Raw genomic sequence first — 16785 nt, 5'->3', positions numbered from 1 at the left:
AGCTCAGAGCGGGTTCTCGTACCTCGTTAAGCTGGAGAGCTTCTCCCACAGCCCTTTGAAGTAGGGTCTCTGCTCAGGGTCCTTGTGCCAGCAGGAGAGCATCAGCTTGTGTGTGGTGGGCGGGCACTCTGGGGGGCAGGGCATGCGGTAGCCACTCTCCACCCTCAGGAAGGCCTCGTGGTTGGACATGCCTGCGGTGAGTGGTACAAGGGGCTTTGGAGGCAGGAAGCCAATGCCCTCTGCACCCCTGGCTCTCCTACCGCCCTCTGGCTGGTGGCCCTGAAAGATACTCAGTGAGTGGTGCAGGGGGTGTGACCAGGAGGCAGCCCCCCACTGCCCTGCCGACAGTCTGCAATGCTGGGGCCCAGTACCTGGATAGGGCGTCTGACCCCTGCTGAAAATCTCATGGAGGAGAACCCCGAAGGACCAGATGTCAGACTTGATGGAGTAATGCCCTCGGGAGAGCGCTTCTGGGGCGGTCCACTTGTAAGGGACGTTGTGGTCATAGGAGAGATAGATGTCCTCCTGCAATCAGACACATGCTGGGGGTGGGCCTGGGGGCTGCCCCTGCAGCAGGGACAGGGCAGGGGAGCCTGGCATGTGGTGGGCAACTGTGCGGTCAGGACCCACACCATGTCATGGCTTCCTGGGAGCTGAGCTGGCAGACCCTGCCTGGATACCCACAGGCAGTGCCCCGGAAAACCACAGTCGCAGAACCCAGTGGAAAGCCTCCCAGAACAAGGGGCAGAGAATCCTTGAAAGTGAGCTTCGAGAAGACTTTGGCAGGGACAGCAGGTTAGCAGCCAAGCTAGGGGGATGCAGGGTCTGCTTGAGGAGCAGTCAGGAACGGCTGACACTTAGCTCTGGGTGTCATGACTGAAGGAACCCCCTCAACTTCTCAATGTGTTAATGGGAGTCCTGGAAGTGCTTGTGTCGCCAGCCTGCTGGGCCAGGCACCTCCCCCACACCCCGCTGGCCTGTGCGCCCTGCCCTGCTGTGCCCCGCTCAGCGGGGACTTCCGTGTTCACAGCTTCTGGGCACAGAGCTGTCCTTCTAGATTCGTCCAAGGGCCTGCACTGCCCTCCCAGGAGCCTCCTAACCCTGTCAAGGGACAGCTTGGGCTCCATAGCCCATATCTCACCTGAGAACAGGAAGGCTACAGGAACTTCTAATGGCTCATGCCCTCATTGCCCGTGCCCCGCCCCCTCAGCTCTCCACCCTGCCCCACCCCTACCTTGATAAGCCTGGCCAGCCCGAAGTCCCCAACTTTGCAGATGTTGTTTTCCCCGACAAGGATGTTCCTGGCAGCCAGGTCCCGGTGTATGTAGTTCTGCGATTCCAGGTAGCACATGCCCTCGGCCACCTGTGCTGCAATGTCCATCAGCTCCGAGACGGGCAGGGCTTTCTCGTCGGAGTCTGCAGAGGCCAGGGGAGGGCAGGGTGAATGGGACCAGCCAGGGCCAAGTCCTCTGCAGACTCGCATGCTCAGGGGAGGGGTTGGGACAAAGGGCAGATGGCCTGATTTCATATTGGAACTGTGGAGCCACTGCAGGCCTTGTAGAGGCTGATAGAGTCAGCATATAGCCCTTTGGAATTTCCTTCTGGGAATCCACACTCAAGCAGAAAGAACTCACATGTACACAGGTGTTCGGCCCAGCATTATTTACATGAAAACCTCAGAAGGTTTCAATAACAGGCACCTAAGTGGACGTGGCACATCCACGTGGTGGCCCACAGACTATCAGGATTTAATTTCTGATGAACATTTAATGATATGGGAAACTGCTTACAATGATCAAGTGGAAAGTATTCCCAATGTGCTGTATTAAAATAGACCCCCCAATGTGCACACATGCATGTTGGGTGTAGTTTATCCTGCGTGCACACTTCTTCCTTTTGCAGCATCTCTGCAGTCAGACAACATCTGCACACAGTGGCATCTCCGCTCACTTTCTGCGGTTGTCTGGTCTGGGTGTTAAGTGATGGCTCTTTTTGCAGATGATGAGGTCTGTGCATCAGTGAGATACATGGCATGAGAGTGTGTGCGGGTGTATGGCTGTGTAAGCATGTTCAGAAACACCAGAAGAAGGGACAACATCTTCCAGGAAGAGAAGACAGCAGTGAGACCAGGCTGTGTGTCCCAGTAGCAGGAGGGGTGGGCAGCCACACCAAGCCTTTGACTAAAGAGGCCTCCGTTCACTGTGGGTGCAGGAGTGATGGGTGGCTTTTCTTGTCTTTGTTCTTATCTGTATTTTGTCAAATTCCTACGACGAATGGGTGGTACATTCATCATAAGACATTTTAAATCCTTTTGTATGCAGAAAAGTGCTGAGGAAGCCCCCAGAACCCCAGGCTGTCCTGTGCATGGTATGGAGTGCACATCTGTGCACGTCTCCCATTCCCTCCAGTGGGCACAAGTCACTCTGGTGGCCCCACTCACCCCGCAGCAGCTCCAGCAGACTCCCCTTGGGCATGAGCTCCGTGACGATGTACACTGGATCCCCCACGGACGCCACCGCGTACAGAGCCAGGATGTGCTTGTGCCGCAACTTCTTCATGGCCTGGATCTCTGACTGGAACGTGTGCTGGTGCAGAAGGTCGGCTGCGGGGGTGGGCGGCCTCACTGGGTGTGGCCCCTGGAGAAGCTGGGGGCCCTCTGCCTGCCCCTCCACCCAGCCACACCAGCAGCAGCTCAGGAAAGGTGTGCACCCTTCCAGATACCCCATCTCCCAAGCCAGGATGCCAGGGCAGACACAGCTTTGTCCCCACTGTTCACATGGGGGGGTCCACTGTGCCCACCAGCGGCTCTCCCTACACCCCGGGCACCACAGACACCCCCATGGGGTTTACCCCTGACCCAGCCTGATGTGAAGCTAGAAATCCCCCTAAATGTGCTCCCTTGCCGCCCTGGGTCCCTGGTTCCTGAAGTGGGTGATCTGAACCTCTGGTGGTTCATCTAAGAAGAGTCTAGATGAACCTTTTCAGATATCTGGTGATTACTTAACAGCTTTTCTTCCATTTACATTAAGAATTTAAAATTTCCTGTTAGGATAAGTGCACTTGGGTCGCAGCATGAAAGGAGAAAGCCACCCAGATGCTGCAGTGGGTGCCACACATGGTCCAGGTTAGGGTGCTGAGTGGTGGGCGGGGTGTCAGGGTGCAAGGCTGCTGGGCCACCCAACGCCTGCAAGCGAGGTTGGAAGTCCCTGGCCTGAGGCCCACTGACCTCGGGCGATCACCTTGATGGCCACTCGGACCTTGTCCTTCCAGAGCCCTTCAAAGACCTCCCCGAAGTAGCCGGAGCCCAGCTTCCTGCAGAGCGTGAACTCCTCCCGTGGCCTCTCCCAATCGTCACAGTGGGGCAGGGGCTCTGGCTCGTGCTGCAGGGACATGGGGCGGGGGCACCCGTCCACGCGAAGTCAGCCTCAGCCACGTCCTGCTTCGGAGGGTCCTGGTGTCCAGCACATGGCCCGGCTCACAGAGGCTGCCTCCAGCCAGGCTGACCCCTTCTGTGTCCAGCAGACAAAAACTACCCTCCATCTGCTCTGAACCAGTGACACTGGCCTGAATGCTATTCAGACAAAAGTCCTGTCTGCTGCCAGCCAAGGCATATGGCCAGAGAGACTTAAGACATGGCAGGAACACAGCTGACCTCTTGCTGGCCCAGGGGTGAGAGTGCCCACCCTCCCCCCATGCCCGGCTCTGTACAACCACAGCTTCCCGGCTGCCAGAGTCCCCAGACAGTGTCCCTAAGGGTCCCCAGGCAGTTGAGGCAAGGACCCACACCCATCTCCACTGGAGGGTTTGTGTCCCTGTAAGGGGCAATGGGGAGGCCAGGGTCTGGTGTGGGGGTCAGGAGGCTCTACCTTCCGGCAGGGCGAGGTCAGCCGCAGGCCGTGGGACAGGCTCTGGACCTTGTGGTGGTCCACGAGCTCAGACAGGCCAGGAAAGGACACAGCCTCGTTGAGGTGCAGCCAGCCGGCCCGCCACCAGATCTTGTAGTGGCGCACGGTCTGCTGGTCCCGCACTGGACGGAGGGGGGCACTCTTGAACAGGTGCCAAGAGGGGCCCCCAAGGGGGAAGGTGAGGACCCAGCAGGACCTTGGGACAGGGGCCCAGACAATGGGGCCCGCGCCCACCAAGGGTCAGAGCTCCCAGGGCAAGGTCTGGACGTCCCAGGGATGGGGAGAGGATAGGCCAGAGGAGCTGAACTCTACATGCACAAAGGGTTTAGGGACCAGGAGTCCAGAAGTCAGGCCCGGGGGTGGGCGGGGGTACTGTGGAGCGGGGAGAGCAGGAAGTAGGTACCCGAGAGGACATAATCGGCGCCTGGCTTCTCACTGATGCGGATCAGGAAGGACCCCTGCTCGTTGCCCACGGCCTGCAGTCGGTGCAGAGCTTCCGAGCGAGAGATTCGGCCAAAGAACCACCTGCAGGATGGGGGCACCTTGAGCAGAGCAGATCCCCCCAGTGCCCCTACCTTAAGCCTCAGCCCCTACCTTAAGTCCCAGCCCCCACCTGACCTGATCCTCTGCCTCGGATCCCAACCCAAATGCACAGTTACTCTCTGACACTCACTGATCCAGAGTACGCTTCTTTGCCCACTGCCAACTCCAAATGTCCCAAGTGGCCAATTCTGGATACCAGGAAAGGCCTGGAGATCCAGAAGTGGGAAAGGCCCCCCACCACCCTGCCTGGGGAGTCCCCTGTCTGTGGGGATAGAGCCCCCCATCCTGTGGGTGCAGCGACCCATCCCCAACTTCAGCTGTGACTCTGCAGCCATGCACTTGGACCCATCTTGTTTGGATTTTTTGTGGGTTTTTTTTTTTTTTTAGTTTTGGCCTTGCCAGACAACATGCAGGATGTGGGATCTTAGTTCCCTGACCAGGGATGGAACCCACACCTCTGCAATGACAGCGCGGCCTCTTAAACATTGGACCACCAGGGAAGTTCCTGGGCCACACAGTCCTGTGACCCTGTGGCACCTTCTATCCTGGGGCCACAGACACACGGTGCTCAAAAGCCCTAGGACCTGAGGGTTCACACGTACCAGCACACACCCATTCTCACACCCTGGCCCCCAGCGCCAGGACAGGGACCAGCCTGGACTCTGGAGGGAGGGGTGGGGCCATTGGGACTCCCCAGGGAACCTCTGCTGCCAGCCGCTCTGCCCGCTGCACCCTCGACTCCTCAGGCCCTGTTGAAACGTGAGCCCCCGCACAGAGGACCACTGCCCAGCACTGAGCCCTGTGGGGCTCACAGCCCACTCCCACCCACCCACCCAACACCTCTGGAGTCTCTCCCCTTTGCTCCCAACCCCATCTCCTTGCCTCCTTCCACGTCTCGATGTACTGTGTTCCCAGGGACTCGGGGCCTTTGCCCTGGCCATGCTGGCCCCGCCTGAGGCCGTCCAGTGTGTGCTGTGTCCCTCCGGGAGGACACAGTAGGCACTCCATCAGTGGGGCGCATAGGCACCCAGGGACTTCCTCCTCTAGACCCTCCCCCCACCCAGAGCTCACAGAACCTCCTCGGGTCGTGTGAGCACGCCCAGGCCAGGCTGCTCCTGTGGCCCAAGCTTCCTGGGCAGCCCCTCAGGACTGTAGTCACCTCCCAGAGCTCCCTTGCCAGTGACAGGCAGCCATGCTGACACAGGAAGCATGTCTGTGGCCCACACCCCAGCCGGCCTGTCGCAACAGCCTTCCCACTCCCTCTGATGAGGCCGCATGTCTGGTTTTGGGTATTTGGAAGGGGAGCAAAGCTTCACTCCCCAGAGGGCCCAGACTCTGCCCTCTCTGGATCCCACACGGTGCACTGACCATCGGGAAGCCCAGGGGAGGGGCCACAGTCTCAGGACCCCCTCCCCAGAAGTCACACACAGATGCCCAGCCAGGGATCCCAAGACCAGGATGGTAGGCCCCACCTCTCAGGGGGGCAGGGGCGGGGAGATGGAGCCATGGATTCCCAATCTGTGGCAGCCCAGGGTTCCTGCCCACATCCAGAGCCCGGCCACAGAGGCACAGAGCTCTGTCCCCACAGACCCCTGCCCCAAGCTCATGAGGGGCTGCATGGCCCAGGGATGGGGGTGCCTTGGAGTGACCCACTAGGGCCACAGGGACACTCACGGCTCTGACTCCACAGTCTCCTTCTCAGCCAGGTAGTTGTGGGGCACGTAGCCCTCAGCCAGGGCCCGGCCCGCCCCATCCAGGCGCACGGCCCACCACCACTCCTCCTCCTTTCTGGCCACATGGAAGAGGTCCCCTGCCCGGAAGCTCAGCTCCTCAGCAGTCCGAGCCTCAAAGTCCCAGAGGCCCACGTACTTGGGGCCCAGGGGAGCCTGGCCCTCGGACCCCATGGCTGGTGCAGCAGCAAAACTGGGCCGTCCGGCCTTGCCGCCTTCTCCGGTCCAGCTGGGAGCAGCATGTGGGCAGGGCTGTCCCCAGCAGTCCGTCCCTGCCCCACTAAGCCACCACCCATTTCCCTGTGACGAGGCGGCCAGGCCAGCCACACCTGTGCCACCAGGGACGGCCCCTCTCGGGCCTTCTCAGGCACCCTAGGCTCCACTCTGAGGGCCACCCACTGGGCCAGGTCAGTCTGGGCACTAACTGATCAGTTAACACCTGCCAAGAAAGCTGCCCACCAAGTGGTCACAGGTGCCACTGGCCACATGGCCAGACCTAAGCTCCAGGAGAAGGGAGAGGGGAGTCACTGATCAGGCAGGAGGTGTGGGACTCGGAGCTGGAGGGGAGGGACAAGGCACGCCCTCCCCAAACCCCCCCACCCCACCCCCGGACTGTTGTTGCTGAGCCTGGACCTCAGGACGACCAGTTCCCAGCAGGGTTCCGACCAGAAGCCCAGGGCTGCTTCTCTGCTTCTCCTCTGTGGGGAGCTCCCCTGAGGCCCAGGCACCTCCTCCCCAGCTGGAGGCTGGGGTGCCAGGGACTCTGCCCAATGGGAGGGCCATGAGAACAATGAGCAAGGGAATCACACACTCATCCTGCTTGTGGGCGGGTTCCCTTTTATTGAGAAGAGACTAGGCACCACCCGCCTCTCTGAGATCAAGAACAAGCCTGCTTGGCTCTGACCAAGGAGGGCCCAGAGGGGAAAGACAGATGGCTGGGCGGTGAGAAGTTCTGAAGCCCCCACCCCCGCATACCTACCCCCTCACCGTTGGCCACAACTCTCTGACCCTCCTTGGCCTTGGGCCCCGCCCCTGAGCCGTGTCCCGGGGCCTCTGGTTCTGCCTGAGTCACACCAGCAAATGGGAGGGATCTGAGGCTGAGGCCTGGGCCCTCCTAAGGCACCAGGGTCAAACCTGTTTAGCTTGTGCTGATGACGCGCCCCCAGGAAGCGCTGGTGACCTCCACGCACATCTGCCTCTCCTGTCACCCCACCCAGCATGCTCACCCCCCTCCAGGACGCCTGCCAGCCCCAGTTCCCACACACAGCAGGAAACATGAGGGTGAGCCCTTCAACGGGGCTGGAGCCCGAGCCCCACAGGCTTCTTGGTCTGTGAACCACCAGAGCCAGAGGAGCCCAGCCCTCACCTTCGGGCCCTCCAGCTCTCCCAAGACAGGATAGAGAGGGGTCAGGGACTGAAGGCCAGGGCAGAGCTGAGGCCCAGCTGCCTGGTGTCCCAAAAGGCTGAGACCAAACCCTCCTGCCCCCTCCCCCATCTGCCTCGGGGCGGGGGTGGCTAGGGACTGTGTGTCAGGCTCTGACCCACAACCAAGGTGACTGGGGCCCAAAGGGTCCCTCACCCTCCCCACGCCCCCCTCCCCTGCCCCAATTTCTCCAACCCTGCACAGACTGTTTTTCTGAGCATTTGAGCAGCTCCTGGGGCAGGAGGGTCACTTATCTGAACCCTAGGGTCCCATCTTCCTGCCCCATGATGCCTCTGCCCCTTCTGTCCCACAGGCCTCTGGAGCACAGCTGCCAGCCTGGGGCTCCCACGATGAGAGTTGGGAACCCTGAGGGCAGACCCCACCTGCTCAGTCCCCGTCCATGTCCATCTCGGGGGACTGGAGCCGGCAGGGTGATGTGAAGCCAACAGTGCACGTCCTGTGACAAAGCCGTGCTTGAGATCAGCCCCGGGGCAGCAGCTGCACCTGGAAACTGGCTGCTTCCTGTCGCAGGAGGGCCAGTGGTCATCGGGTGCCCCAACGCCAGAGCATCCAAGTCTGCCCCACCCCGACCCTGCACAGTCAGCCAGCACCCAGGACCCCAGCTCTGAGGCACGATGCCTCCCTGACCTTTGCCGACCCACAGAGAACCGCCCAGAGCGTCACCCAGTCACCTGGTCACCAGTCTGAGCTCCCTGTGGCCTGACAACCCCCTCCCTCCCTCACTCTCTGCTCCAGCCCCAGGGGCATGGGAAAGGCCGTTCACCTGGCCTCTGCAGCCTCCCCCACCATCCTGTTCCGGCCCACAGCCCAGGGGGTGTGCTGCCTCTGAATCCCCAGATGTGGGCGCCAAGATGCCCTGGGGTGGAGGTGGGCACGTGAGAGCCAGCTCTTTCTCCGGCAGGATCCACCAGACGGAGGGCTGAGCCGTCAGCCCCAGGTCCTGTTCTGGTTATTGGCTCAGGCCCAGGTGGCCCACAGGAGGGAGCGGCTATGCCAGTCTGTGCCACGTGGGGCCAGCGCCACAGGTTTGCCAAAGTCCTAGCACCGACAGCTGCAAGAAGGCCACAGCAACCCACCAGGGCTCCTGACTGTGGGAGGGGGCTTGATGAGGCAGGCACTGACAGGAGGCCTCTGCCCCGTGTCTCCCTGAGGTCAGGGTGAATGTGGGCTCTGTCTGGGCTTCCCTCTCTGGGGAACACTGGTCACCCTGGTGGAGGACGCTGGTCCCTCTCCTGTCTGAGCGGGTGTTCGCATATGTCTGCCTCGTGTGCACAAGCTGTGTGTGCCAGACTTGTCAGGGTGTGAGGCCCACAGCCAGAGGCTCTGTGGGCTGGCACCAGTTCTGAGCAGCAGGTATTGTTGGCAAACACTGTCCCGTGAGAGGGGTGCCTGGGCAGGGGCCCGGGTCATGTGAGGGCGGGGCGGCGGCGCCTACTCGTGGCACCCAGCTTCTCCTGCAGTGTGGTGAAGTCCGGCCGCTCTTCCGGGCAGTGCCTCCAGCACCCCAGCATGAGTGTGTAGACCTCAGCCGGGCAGGCGGCTGGGCGCGGGAGCCGGTACCCCCGTGAGATCTGCTGTAGAGTCTCGTGGTTGCTCATTCCTGGAGAGGGGCAAGAAGACAGGCTGGGCAGGTGCTTCCTGCCTTGGCCTGGGAATCACCCTGGAGCCCACCTCCAGCCCTGGGCAGACCCTGCCAAGCAGGCAGCCTCCAGGCCTGGTACCCCTTCCAGGCTCAGCAACCCCGGGGCACAGGGTGCCTCCTCTTCCAGGTTGGCTCCCACGCTTCTTTCCTTGGACTACCCTTCCCTCCTGCCCTGTGCTGCCTGGAGGCCCACCTTCATAGGGACACCGGCCATACGTGAAGACCTCGTAGAGCAGAACCCCGAAGGACCAGACGTCAGACTTGGGCGAGTACACGCAGTAGTTGGCTGCCTCGGGCGCTGTCCACTTGACGGGGATCTTGGAGCCGCTGCGCGGGGAGTAGACGTCATCCTGGGCAAGGGGAGACCAGTGGTGCAATGGATGGAGACGCAGTCTCCCCTCAGCACCTGAGTCGCCCAGCAGCCCGTGGCTAGAGCCCACGCTGACCTTGAGCAGCCGGGCTAGGCCAAAGTCGGCCACCTTGCAGGCCAGGTTGTCGCCCACGAGCACGTTCCTGGCAGCCAGGTCCCTGTGCACGATGCGCTGCTCCTCCAGGTAGCTCATGCCCTCGGCCACCTGACAGGCAAAGGTCAGCAGGAGGGGTGGGCTCAGGGCCTGGCCTTCGGGGCCTGCAGGCGGAGCCGACAGTCAGGCGGCAGGCGTCTGCGCTAGTCACTGCCCTCCGCGCCTCGGGGTCCCCAGCTCTAAGTTGGGTGAGGACAGCACCGCCTGCCAAGGCCGCAGGGGGGCACTGTGTTGTGGTTCCAGGTCAGCCTGGCCCTGGTTCCCAACCAGGAATAGAAACAGACCAAAGTGGGGGAGGGGTGCACTCGGGGCCTGGTGGGGTCCATGCCAGAACTAGTGAAATCGTGTAGGATTAGTGACCCAGAGGGGCCCCACCTGGAGCTGCAGTGTCCAGACCCCACCCAACCTCACTCGTGGCCAGAGCCCACCCTGGCCATCTGGGCTTTGGACAATCGGCGTTCAATAAAAAGGCCTGGAGGACCATCAGGAAAGGTGAGGCATCCCCATCCCCACAGCAACACTCACTGCCCAGGAAGGCCTGCAGGCTGCCTTTGCGCATGAGCTCAGTGACGATGTAAACGGGCTCGCCCGCCGAGCACACCGCATGAAGCCGGATGAGGCGCTCATGCCGCAGGCTCTTGAGCGTTTGGATCTCCTGGGCCAGGTCTGTGAGCTTCACATCGCCTGCGGGACAGGGCAGCGTTCCAGGACCTGCCATAACCACCGCCACCCACCGCTACCGCCCTGGGCTCCGGGGTCCCACCCACCTGGTCTGATGACCTTGACCGCCACGGGCATGGAGCCTAGCCACAGGCCTTCCCACACCTCCCCGAAGTAGCCTTCGCCCAGCTTCCTCCGCAGGGTGAACTCCGAGTGGGGCCGCTCCCACTCGTCCTGCTCAAGGGACTTCTGCAGGGGTGGGAGCACTCAGGGCCTCTGCCTGTGGCTCCCTGAGCAGAGTCCACAGCTTCTCCTGGGGCCCCAGGCCTCCAGCCCTCTGCCCCTGTGCCCCAGCACACACTCGCCTCCGACCCTGCTCAGGGCCAGGGGCACAGGTGCTGACCTCTGGAGGCCTGGCCCTAATTGCTTCCGGACCTAAGTGGCACCTTTGCCAGTGCAGGCATCCACCCACACTCATTAGTGTCCCATCCAGGCTGTCATTAAGAGACCAGAGGAACCAGATGGCTGCTCGGCCCCTGGCAGGACTGCTTGACTGGGACCATCACAGATACCATGGCTCCAGCACAGGTGTGGCCGTCCTGACAGGCATCTCTTCCCACGGCCTCCACGCTGGCCTGGGGCTGCTGTGGGTGCCATCCCTGGACGCCTTCCCCAACCTGCCTCCCTCCCACCCTCCTGGTTGCTCCATGGCAGAGCTGGGCAGGAAGGGAGGGCATCTCACAGGCCTCATTCCCCTTCCCCCTCAGAGAAGAGAATGCCACCGGGATGAACCTGTGAGAGCAGACCCAACCCCAGGGCAGGGTCGCAGCCAGAATGCAGAGGAGTCACAGGAGCTTCACCCAGGGTTGGGCCGGGCCAGCTGGACATGTGCTGGGAAGTGTCACGGGCCTGGTGAGGGGCAGCCTGGTGGAAGGGGTGGGGATGCGCCCACCTGGGGCGGGCAGGGCAGGGGGGGACTGGCGCAGCTGGGGCATGCACAGCAGGGGAAGGGATGGGCCCACCTGGAGTGTGCAGGTCTGCAGCAGTGGGCTCTGGATCAGCTTCCAGTTGGCCTTGTAATATGCCAGCAGCTCATCCAGACTGGGAAAGAGCCGGTCCCTCTGCAGGTAGAGGCTGCCATCGGCCGCCGTGGAGATGCGGTAGTGGCAGACTTTGGTCTGGGCCCGGACTGGGAGGGCGCAGAGATGGAGACCCCGTCTTGGCTGCAGCCCTGACCCTCCCACCATCCCAACCAAGCGACCCATACCATTGGGCCCAAGGTGGGCTGGGGGCTGGCACTGCCTGGGGAAGCCACCACCCCAAGGTCAAGGGCACTCTGGTACCTGACAGTGAGTAGTCCCCATGGCTGCTTTCACTGGGCCGGACAAGGAAGGCCCCCGGTGCATTGGCGGGGGACAGGAGCAGCTGCTGGGCCTGGGTTCGGCTGATGCCACTGAAGTACCAGCTGCAAAGGGCAGACACAGCAGTCCCCATACTGGCCCAGCCCTGAGACACCCATGACTCCCATGGGTTGGGCCCCAGATGCCCACTCCACGCAGGAGGCAAAGAGAGGAACCTGGTGCCTGGTACTGGGGACCCAGTCCAGGGTCTGCACATGCCCCAGCCCCAGGGCCCAGTCTCTGGAGTCTGTGGGGACTGGGCACAAGGTGGGGGCCCCCAAAGAAAGGACTGGATAGACAACCTGGGAGGGACTGCTGCTGGAGCCTGGGGTGAGAATGGGGCCTGGAAGAACGGGTAGAGACAGGCCTACCCTGGCACAGATAGACATCTGTGCCCACTCTGGTGCTCTGCGGGGAGTGGGCTAGCAAACAACATGGCCAGAGTGAGCAGTGGGGCTGGGCTGAGGCTGAGGCAGGAAGCGGGTGGGGCAGGGTGATGGTGGGAGAGGCAGAGGTTTGTTCGGAGGTAAAATCAGCGGACATCTGGGGAAGGGTCAGGGACCTGTAGGATGTGGTTCCCCCAGACAGGCCCTGGGTGGACGGCAAGCCAGAGACACACTGATTCGGAAGCAGGAGGCCCAGACCCAAGCGTCTGAGGGCTCCATCCACCGAGGGCCTCCTGCAGCCAGCCCCTGCCTCGGGGACCCTCTACCCAGGAGAGGGGAGGGGCAACAGAGGACAGTCCCAGGGCAGCAGTGCTTCTACCTCCCCCGCCCCTGAACCCACATCAGGGCCTGGGGGGACAGGGCTGAACCCCCATGCACACCCAGACTTCTGATATGTTCTTGAACTCTAGACCCTGGTTGCGGAGCAGTGGGTGAGATAAGCATGGGGTGTCCTAGCATCTTGTAAAGTTGAGGGGTCTCCTCCTGCCTGGCTGGCCCGGGTGACAGGCAGCCAGGTGTCCGAGTGTAATGACACAGCAAGTGTGGCAGCCCTTTCATCTGCAGCCCAGACAAACAGTCATTAGCTAGTCTTCCAAGCAGCCCTTCCCCTCCCCTGGACCCTGCCCACCTCCAGGAGCTGCTGACCCAGTCTGTCTTCCACCTGGAGGGACTGTGGGCCCCCTTCCCATCAGAATGGCTGGGGGTGGGGCTGGAGTCCCCTCCAAAGGCACCTTCCTGTGACTCAGGCTTTCCCCCAGATGTACATTTCCAGGAGACGGTGGGCGCCCCAGGGGTCCCCAGGATGCCAGAGGTAGCCTGAGTGACATGAGACCTACTTCTGGTCTGCAGAGACACAGCTGGGTGCAGGACCTGGGGCCCATGTCAGGGCAAGGTCTGGGCAGCCTCCCTTTGCTAGCCCTGTTCACCAGCCAGTTTCTGGACTTTCTCAGCTGGCATGTCACCTCTGTAGCACCAGGACTGGGAAGAGGTGCCTCTGCCCCAAGGGTTCCCCAGGCACCCCCTCCTTCTAGAAGGTAGGGATGACAATGGCCAAGATATTCAGAGGAAAGACAGGTAGGGGCCATGCCCAGAGTTTGGGTCAAAGGCCCATGTACTCTGTCCATAGCCACATGGTGGGGACCAGCCCGGCACCAGCACACACTGTGTCCTGTGGACCCTGAGCCTGGGCCGAGAGGTCACATCTTCTGAGGAGCCTGCTGGGAGAGTGCCCAGCCTCTGCTCCCTGCCATGACCACACAACTGGCATGCAAACAGCCAAGGGTCCATGCGAGCCACTCCCCATCTGTGGACTGCCCTGGCCCTAGGGGCCTCAGACACTCAGGGGAATGGGTGGGCTCTCCCATCTGTACCCACTGCCCAAACGAGCCTCTTTGGGAGCAATCTCAAAGACCAGGGCCGTGTCTGCCCCATGCCTGGCCCAGAGCAGGAGGGAGGAGGCCAGGTGAATGTGGATAGGTGAGGGGGTGAACAAAGGCACAACTCTGACCCAGCTTATCACCCCTTCCACACTGAGGTCACTATCTCACCCCTCACAGCACAAGGATGGCCTCTCTGCTCACTCATGTCCTCACCACCTCACTGCACCCCAGTCCTCAGCCCCCTGCCCCCAAGCAATGACCACTCAGCAAACACTGCAAGATACCAGGTCTGAATCCCCGTGTGCCAGCAGGCAGGAGTGGCGGGCGCAGTACGCACACACTGTCCAGCATGCACACACCGTCCCGCTGGCTCGCGGCCCCACCTAACCACTCCTGCCAGAGTCCCTGCCCCTTCCTCTCCTAGCGGAATCAGGCGCCTATCTTGCACACCATCCCGGTACCACACCTGTGGAACTTGCTCACCGCTGGATGGCGGGGCCTGAGGAGTGATGCTGGATGTGCGGCCTCAAACTACCCTGCACTTATTACTGACTCCCTAGAGCAGGTGGTACTCACGGCTGGTCCGAGAGCGTCTCAGGGGCCACCTTAGCCACGTAGGTGATGGGCACCAGGCCAGTGCAGGGCCAGCCCGAGAGTTTGCGGGCCAGAATGTAGCCGCCCTCCTCCCTGAGGGCGTGGAGCCTGTCCCCGCGGCTGACGCTCAGCTCCTCCGCGCGCCGCGCCGTGAAGTCGGACAGCGCCCTGAAGAGCTGCGCGGGCGCCGGTGGACTGCAAGGCTCCGCGGTACTGGGCTTCTCTGCGGCGGGCTCCGGTTCCAGGTCAGCGTCGGGGTCCGGGAACCGCGGCGCGTCGGTCGGCCAGATCTTGTCCCAGAAAAAGGACAGGAAGGCCAGCCTCTTCCTGAGGAAGGGCTCCATGCCTGGTTCTGCAGGGGGCGGAGGGAGCGCAGCGGCGGGGCTCCGGCTCCCCGACCGGGAGACACTGGAGGGGCGGTGGGATGGAGAGCGCTGGAGAGGGGTTGAGGGGGGCAGGAGCTCCAGAGGCCACCGCCGGCTCCCTGCGGTGCTCAGAGCAGCGCTGGGTGGCCCTCCAGCGCCGGCCACACGACAGCGGTTGCTCTCCTCGACCTCTAGGCTGTCTCACCGGCAGGACTGGTCCCCAACTGCTCCAAGTCTTGTGAAGGTGGGGCGGGCCCAGTCCCGGGACAGGCGTCAGGGCGGGACTATGGGGAGGGGTCCCGAAGTGGGGCCGTGATGGGCGGGGCCTCAGGGGTAGGCCCGCGGTGGGCGGGGTCTCTCGGGTGGGGCCGTGGTGGGCGGGGTCTCGGTGGGGCGTGGTGGGCGGGGTCTCGTGGGCTGCGGAAGGTGAAGCTGGGAGGTCGCTGTGGGGTAGGGGCCGTCTGCGTTTTGACGGTCAAGGTCACTCACGTGGTGTGATCTTGTAGGACAGTTCTGCAAACTGGTCCCCTCAGGAAACGGGCAGAGGATATTTGGGATCTCTGTGTTATTTCTTACATTGCAGCTGAATTGCTGCTGAATCTCAAAATTGAAAGTTTAATTTTAAGAAAATAGCTGAGAACGAGAAATTTAAAAAAAAAAAAAAGGATGGAGTCAGAGATGGCAGAGGTGAGGACCTGCCTGACCCAGAAGAGGAGGGGAGACTGCTCTGTCCCCCACAGTCTCTCTGTGGGTGGGCTGCATGGGTGGACGGTCTTTCTCTCGCTGCTGTTCATTCCCTTCCCCACTTTCCAGCTCCCCGCCTCTCCTTCAACTTTGAGACAGCATCCCCTTTCCAAATAATTCAACTCTTGCTTCTCAGACCCCTAAATAATGACATAACAACAGCTACAACATATAGACTAAGCGCCCAAGGCACCCCCCCCCACCCCCACACGGTGATGGGCGCTTAGCCTGGCAAAGCCTTCTCCCATGAGTGAGGTCACCAGGAGGGGTGGGGGAGGGGCACCGTGGAGAGGGAGGCTCTGCCAGGGGAGGGGAATTCAGAGACAGACACCCTATACTGGAAGGTACCCACCATTGACCTGCAACGGGGTGGAGGCAAGGGCCCTCCCTTAACTTCGGGAGGCTTCTGGGTCGCGACCGGGAACGCGCCCCCGCAATCTCCCCGAGTCGAGGGGGCCCGATCCCCACAGTATGGGCTCTCCGCCCACCCCGCCCTCTGGGCGGAGCGTCACAAAGACCCGCGGTCCCCATGGCAACCCGGGGGACTCCGCGGTGCGAGGTTAGGCGCCCCTGGTTCCGTGCACAGTAGACAGCGCTGCTCCAGAAGGCAGGGCAAGTGGGCGCGCCGGGAGGCGGGCGAGGGGGGTGGAGGACGAGGGGAGAGTGGCGGAGGTGGGCAGGCGGGGGCGGGTGGGGATCGGTTGAGGGGAAGTGGGCCCAGGGCCAGGGGCGTGTAAGGGGTCCCTGAGGCGGAGGAGGGTGTAGGTCTGGGTAGCGGGCCAGGGCAGGCAGCTTCTTTCCTGAGTTTACCAGCAACCCCTCCTAGCTTTTTCAACGGAGAAACTGGGGCCGTCTGGAAGCACCTCTGACCTGTAGCCCTACCTGGAGCTAAAGCTCCCTCCAGAGGCGGCTTGAATCTACCCCAGCCTTGGGGCACTGGGCCACTGAAGGACACAGGCCAGCAATCCTGGTCCTGGTCTGTTGCACCTCAGCCCAGACATTGGTGCTGCTGTGCCCAGGGTTGGGTCTGCCGCCTCCATCCCAGGAAGGTCAAGTACTGGCATCTGGGGAGGGAGACCGACTTGGGTCCCAACCTCACTCTGCCCCTTGGGACTCTCACTCAGCCTCTCAGCTCCCATTTGTAACTCATCCAACTTTCTGGGTGCTGCACAACCTCAGACCTCCCAGTGAAACCACTGAGTCTGTTTCGCTGTCCTTGGGGGTGTCTGGGACCTGGGTCAGCAGCCAGGAATGCTGACCCCCTTTCTCCAAGGAGCCCCAGCCTTGTGGTCAGGACCTGGCAGGGCTGGGAGCACAGCTATGCCCAGCTCTGGGGCACACTGGACCCTCCTATAGCGGGGAACCTGGGTGGAGGAGGGGTGCAGAAGGAGATAGACTCTGGGGTCTAC

The 16785-nt window shown here is 62.1% G+C and overlaps 3 protein-coding genes across 6 annotated transcripts in view; 1 reads left to right on the top strand and 2 right to left on the bottom strand.

The window, feature by feature from the left end:
• On the bottom strand, nucleotides 1-6758 carry PTK6 (protein tyrosine kinase 6). The gene is made up of 8 exons (XM_043479466.1): nucleotides 6123-6758; nucleotides 4309-4430; nucleotides 3867-4027; nucleotides 3227-3380; nucleotides 2441-2602; nucleotides 1235-1416; nucleotides 372-525; nucleotides 1-191 (listed from the first exon to the last, which is right to left on the bottom strand). The coding sequence occupies exons 1-8, from the start codon at nucleotides 6350-6352 to the stop codon at nucleotides 4-6; spliced, it is 1353 nt and encodes a 450-aa protein (XP_043335401.1). The 5' UTR covers nucleotides 6353-6758; the 3' UTR covers nucleotides 1-3.
• A 236-nt stretch (nucleotides 6759-6994) lies between these two features.
• SRMS (src-related kinase lacking C-terminal regulatory tyrosine and N-terminal myristylation sites) lies at nucleotides 6995-14809 on the bottom strand. 3 transcript variants are annotated; one of them, XM_043480374.1, is made up of 8 exons: nucleotides 14250-14804; nucleotides 11792-11913; nucleotides 11471-11637; nucleotides 10556-10697; nucleotides 10314-10472; nucleotides 9711-9892; nucleotides 9458-9614; nucleotides 6995-9222 (listed from the first exon to the last, which is right to left on the bottom strand). In XM_043480374.1, exons 1-8 carry the CDS (start codon nucleotides 14609-14611, stop codon nucleotides 9029-9031), a joined length of 1485 nt encoding a protein of 494 aa, XP_043336309.1. In that variant the 5' UTR covers nucleotides 14612-14804; the 3' UTR covers nucleotides 6995-9028. The 3 variants fall into 3 exon arrangements, 2 of the variants coding, with proteins under 2 accessions (XP_043336309.1, XP_043336310.1); XR_006271748.1 differs by having other exon boundaries at nucleotides 9083-9222; nucleotides 9458-9591; nucleotides 14250-14809; XM_043480375.1 differs by having other exon boundaries at nucleotides 9083-9222; nucleotides 9458-9591; nucleotides 9711-9839; nucleotides 14250-14808.
• FNDC11 (fibronectin type III domain containing 11) overlaps nucleotides 14410-16785 on the top strand; it is a 5906-nt gene continuing 3530 nt past the window's right edge. Inside the window, exon 1 of one of the 2 annotated variants that reach the window (XM_043480377.1) lies at nucleotides 14410-14512. The gene's annotated coding sequence lies outside the window, so the exon portion shown is untranslated. Of the gene's footprint in view, nucleotides 14513-14710; nucleotides 14877-16785 lie in introns of those variants that run through there. The other variant, XM_043480376.1, reaches the window with a different exon arrangement.

This window comes from Cervus canadensis, chromosome 10 (genome assembly GCF_019320065.1).
Source record: "Cervus canadensis isolate Bull #8, Minnesota chromosome 10, ASM1932006v1, whole genome shotgun sequence".
NCBI classification, from domain to species: domain Eukaryota; kingdom Metazoa; phylum Chordata; class Mammalia; order Artiodactyla; family Cervidae; genus Cervus; species Cervus canadensis.
This window is presented reverse-complemented; position numbering and strand designations above follow the sequence as displayed.

What these genes read in the sequence shown, in the direction of transcription:
- PTK6 (XM_043479466.1), bottom strand. Translation starts at nt 6,352, where the DNA reads ATGGGGTCCGAGGGCCAGGCTCCCCTGGGCCCCAAGTACGTGGGCCTC. An exon ending in GAGACTGTGGAGTCAGAGCC is followed by an intron (nt 4,431 to 6,122) that starts GTGAGTGTCCCT and finishes CCCATCCTGCAG; the next exon opens with GTGGTTCTTTGGCCGAATCT. An exon ending in CGCCGATTATGTCCTCTCGG is followed by an intron (nt 4,028 to 4,308) that starts GTACCTACTTCC and finishes CCCTCCGTCCAG; the next exon opens with TGCGGGACCAGCAGACCGTG.
- SRMS (XM_043480374.1), bottom strand. Translation starts at nt 14,611, where the DNA reads ATGGAGCCCTTCCTCAGGAAGAGGCTGGCCTTCCTGTCCTTTTTCTGG. An exon ending in GGTCAAGGTCATCAGACCAG is followed by an intron (nt 10,473 to 10,555) that starts GTGGGTGGGACC and finishes CCTGTCCCGCAG; the next exon opens with GCGATGTGAAGCTCACAGAC. An exon ending in TGGCCGGTGTCCCTATGAAG is followed by an intron (nt 9,223 to 9,457) that starts GTGGGCCTCCAG and finishes GCCCCTCTCCAG; the next exon opens with GAATGAGCAACCACGAGACT.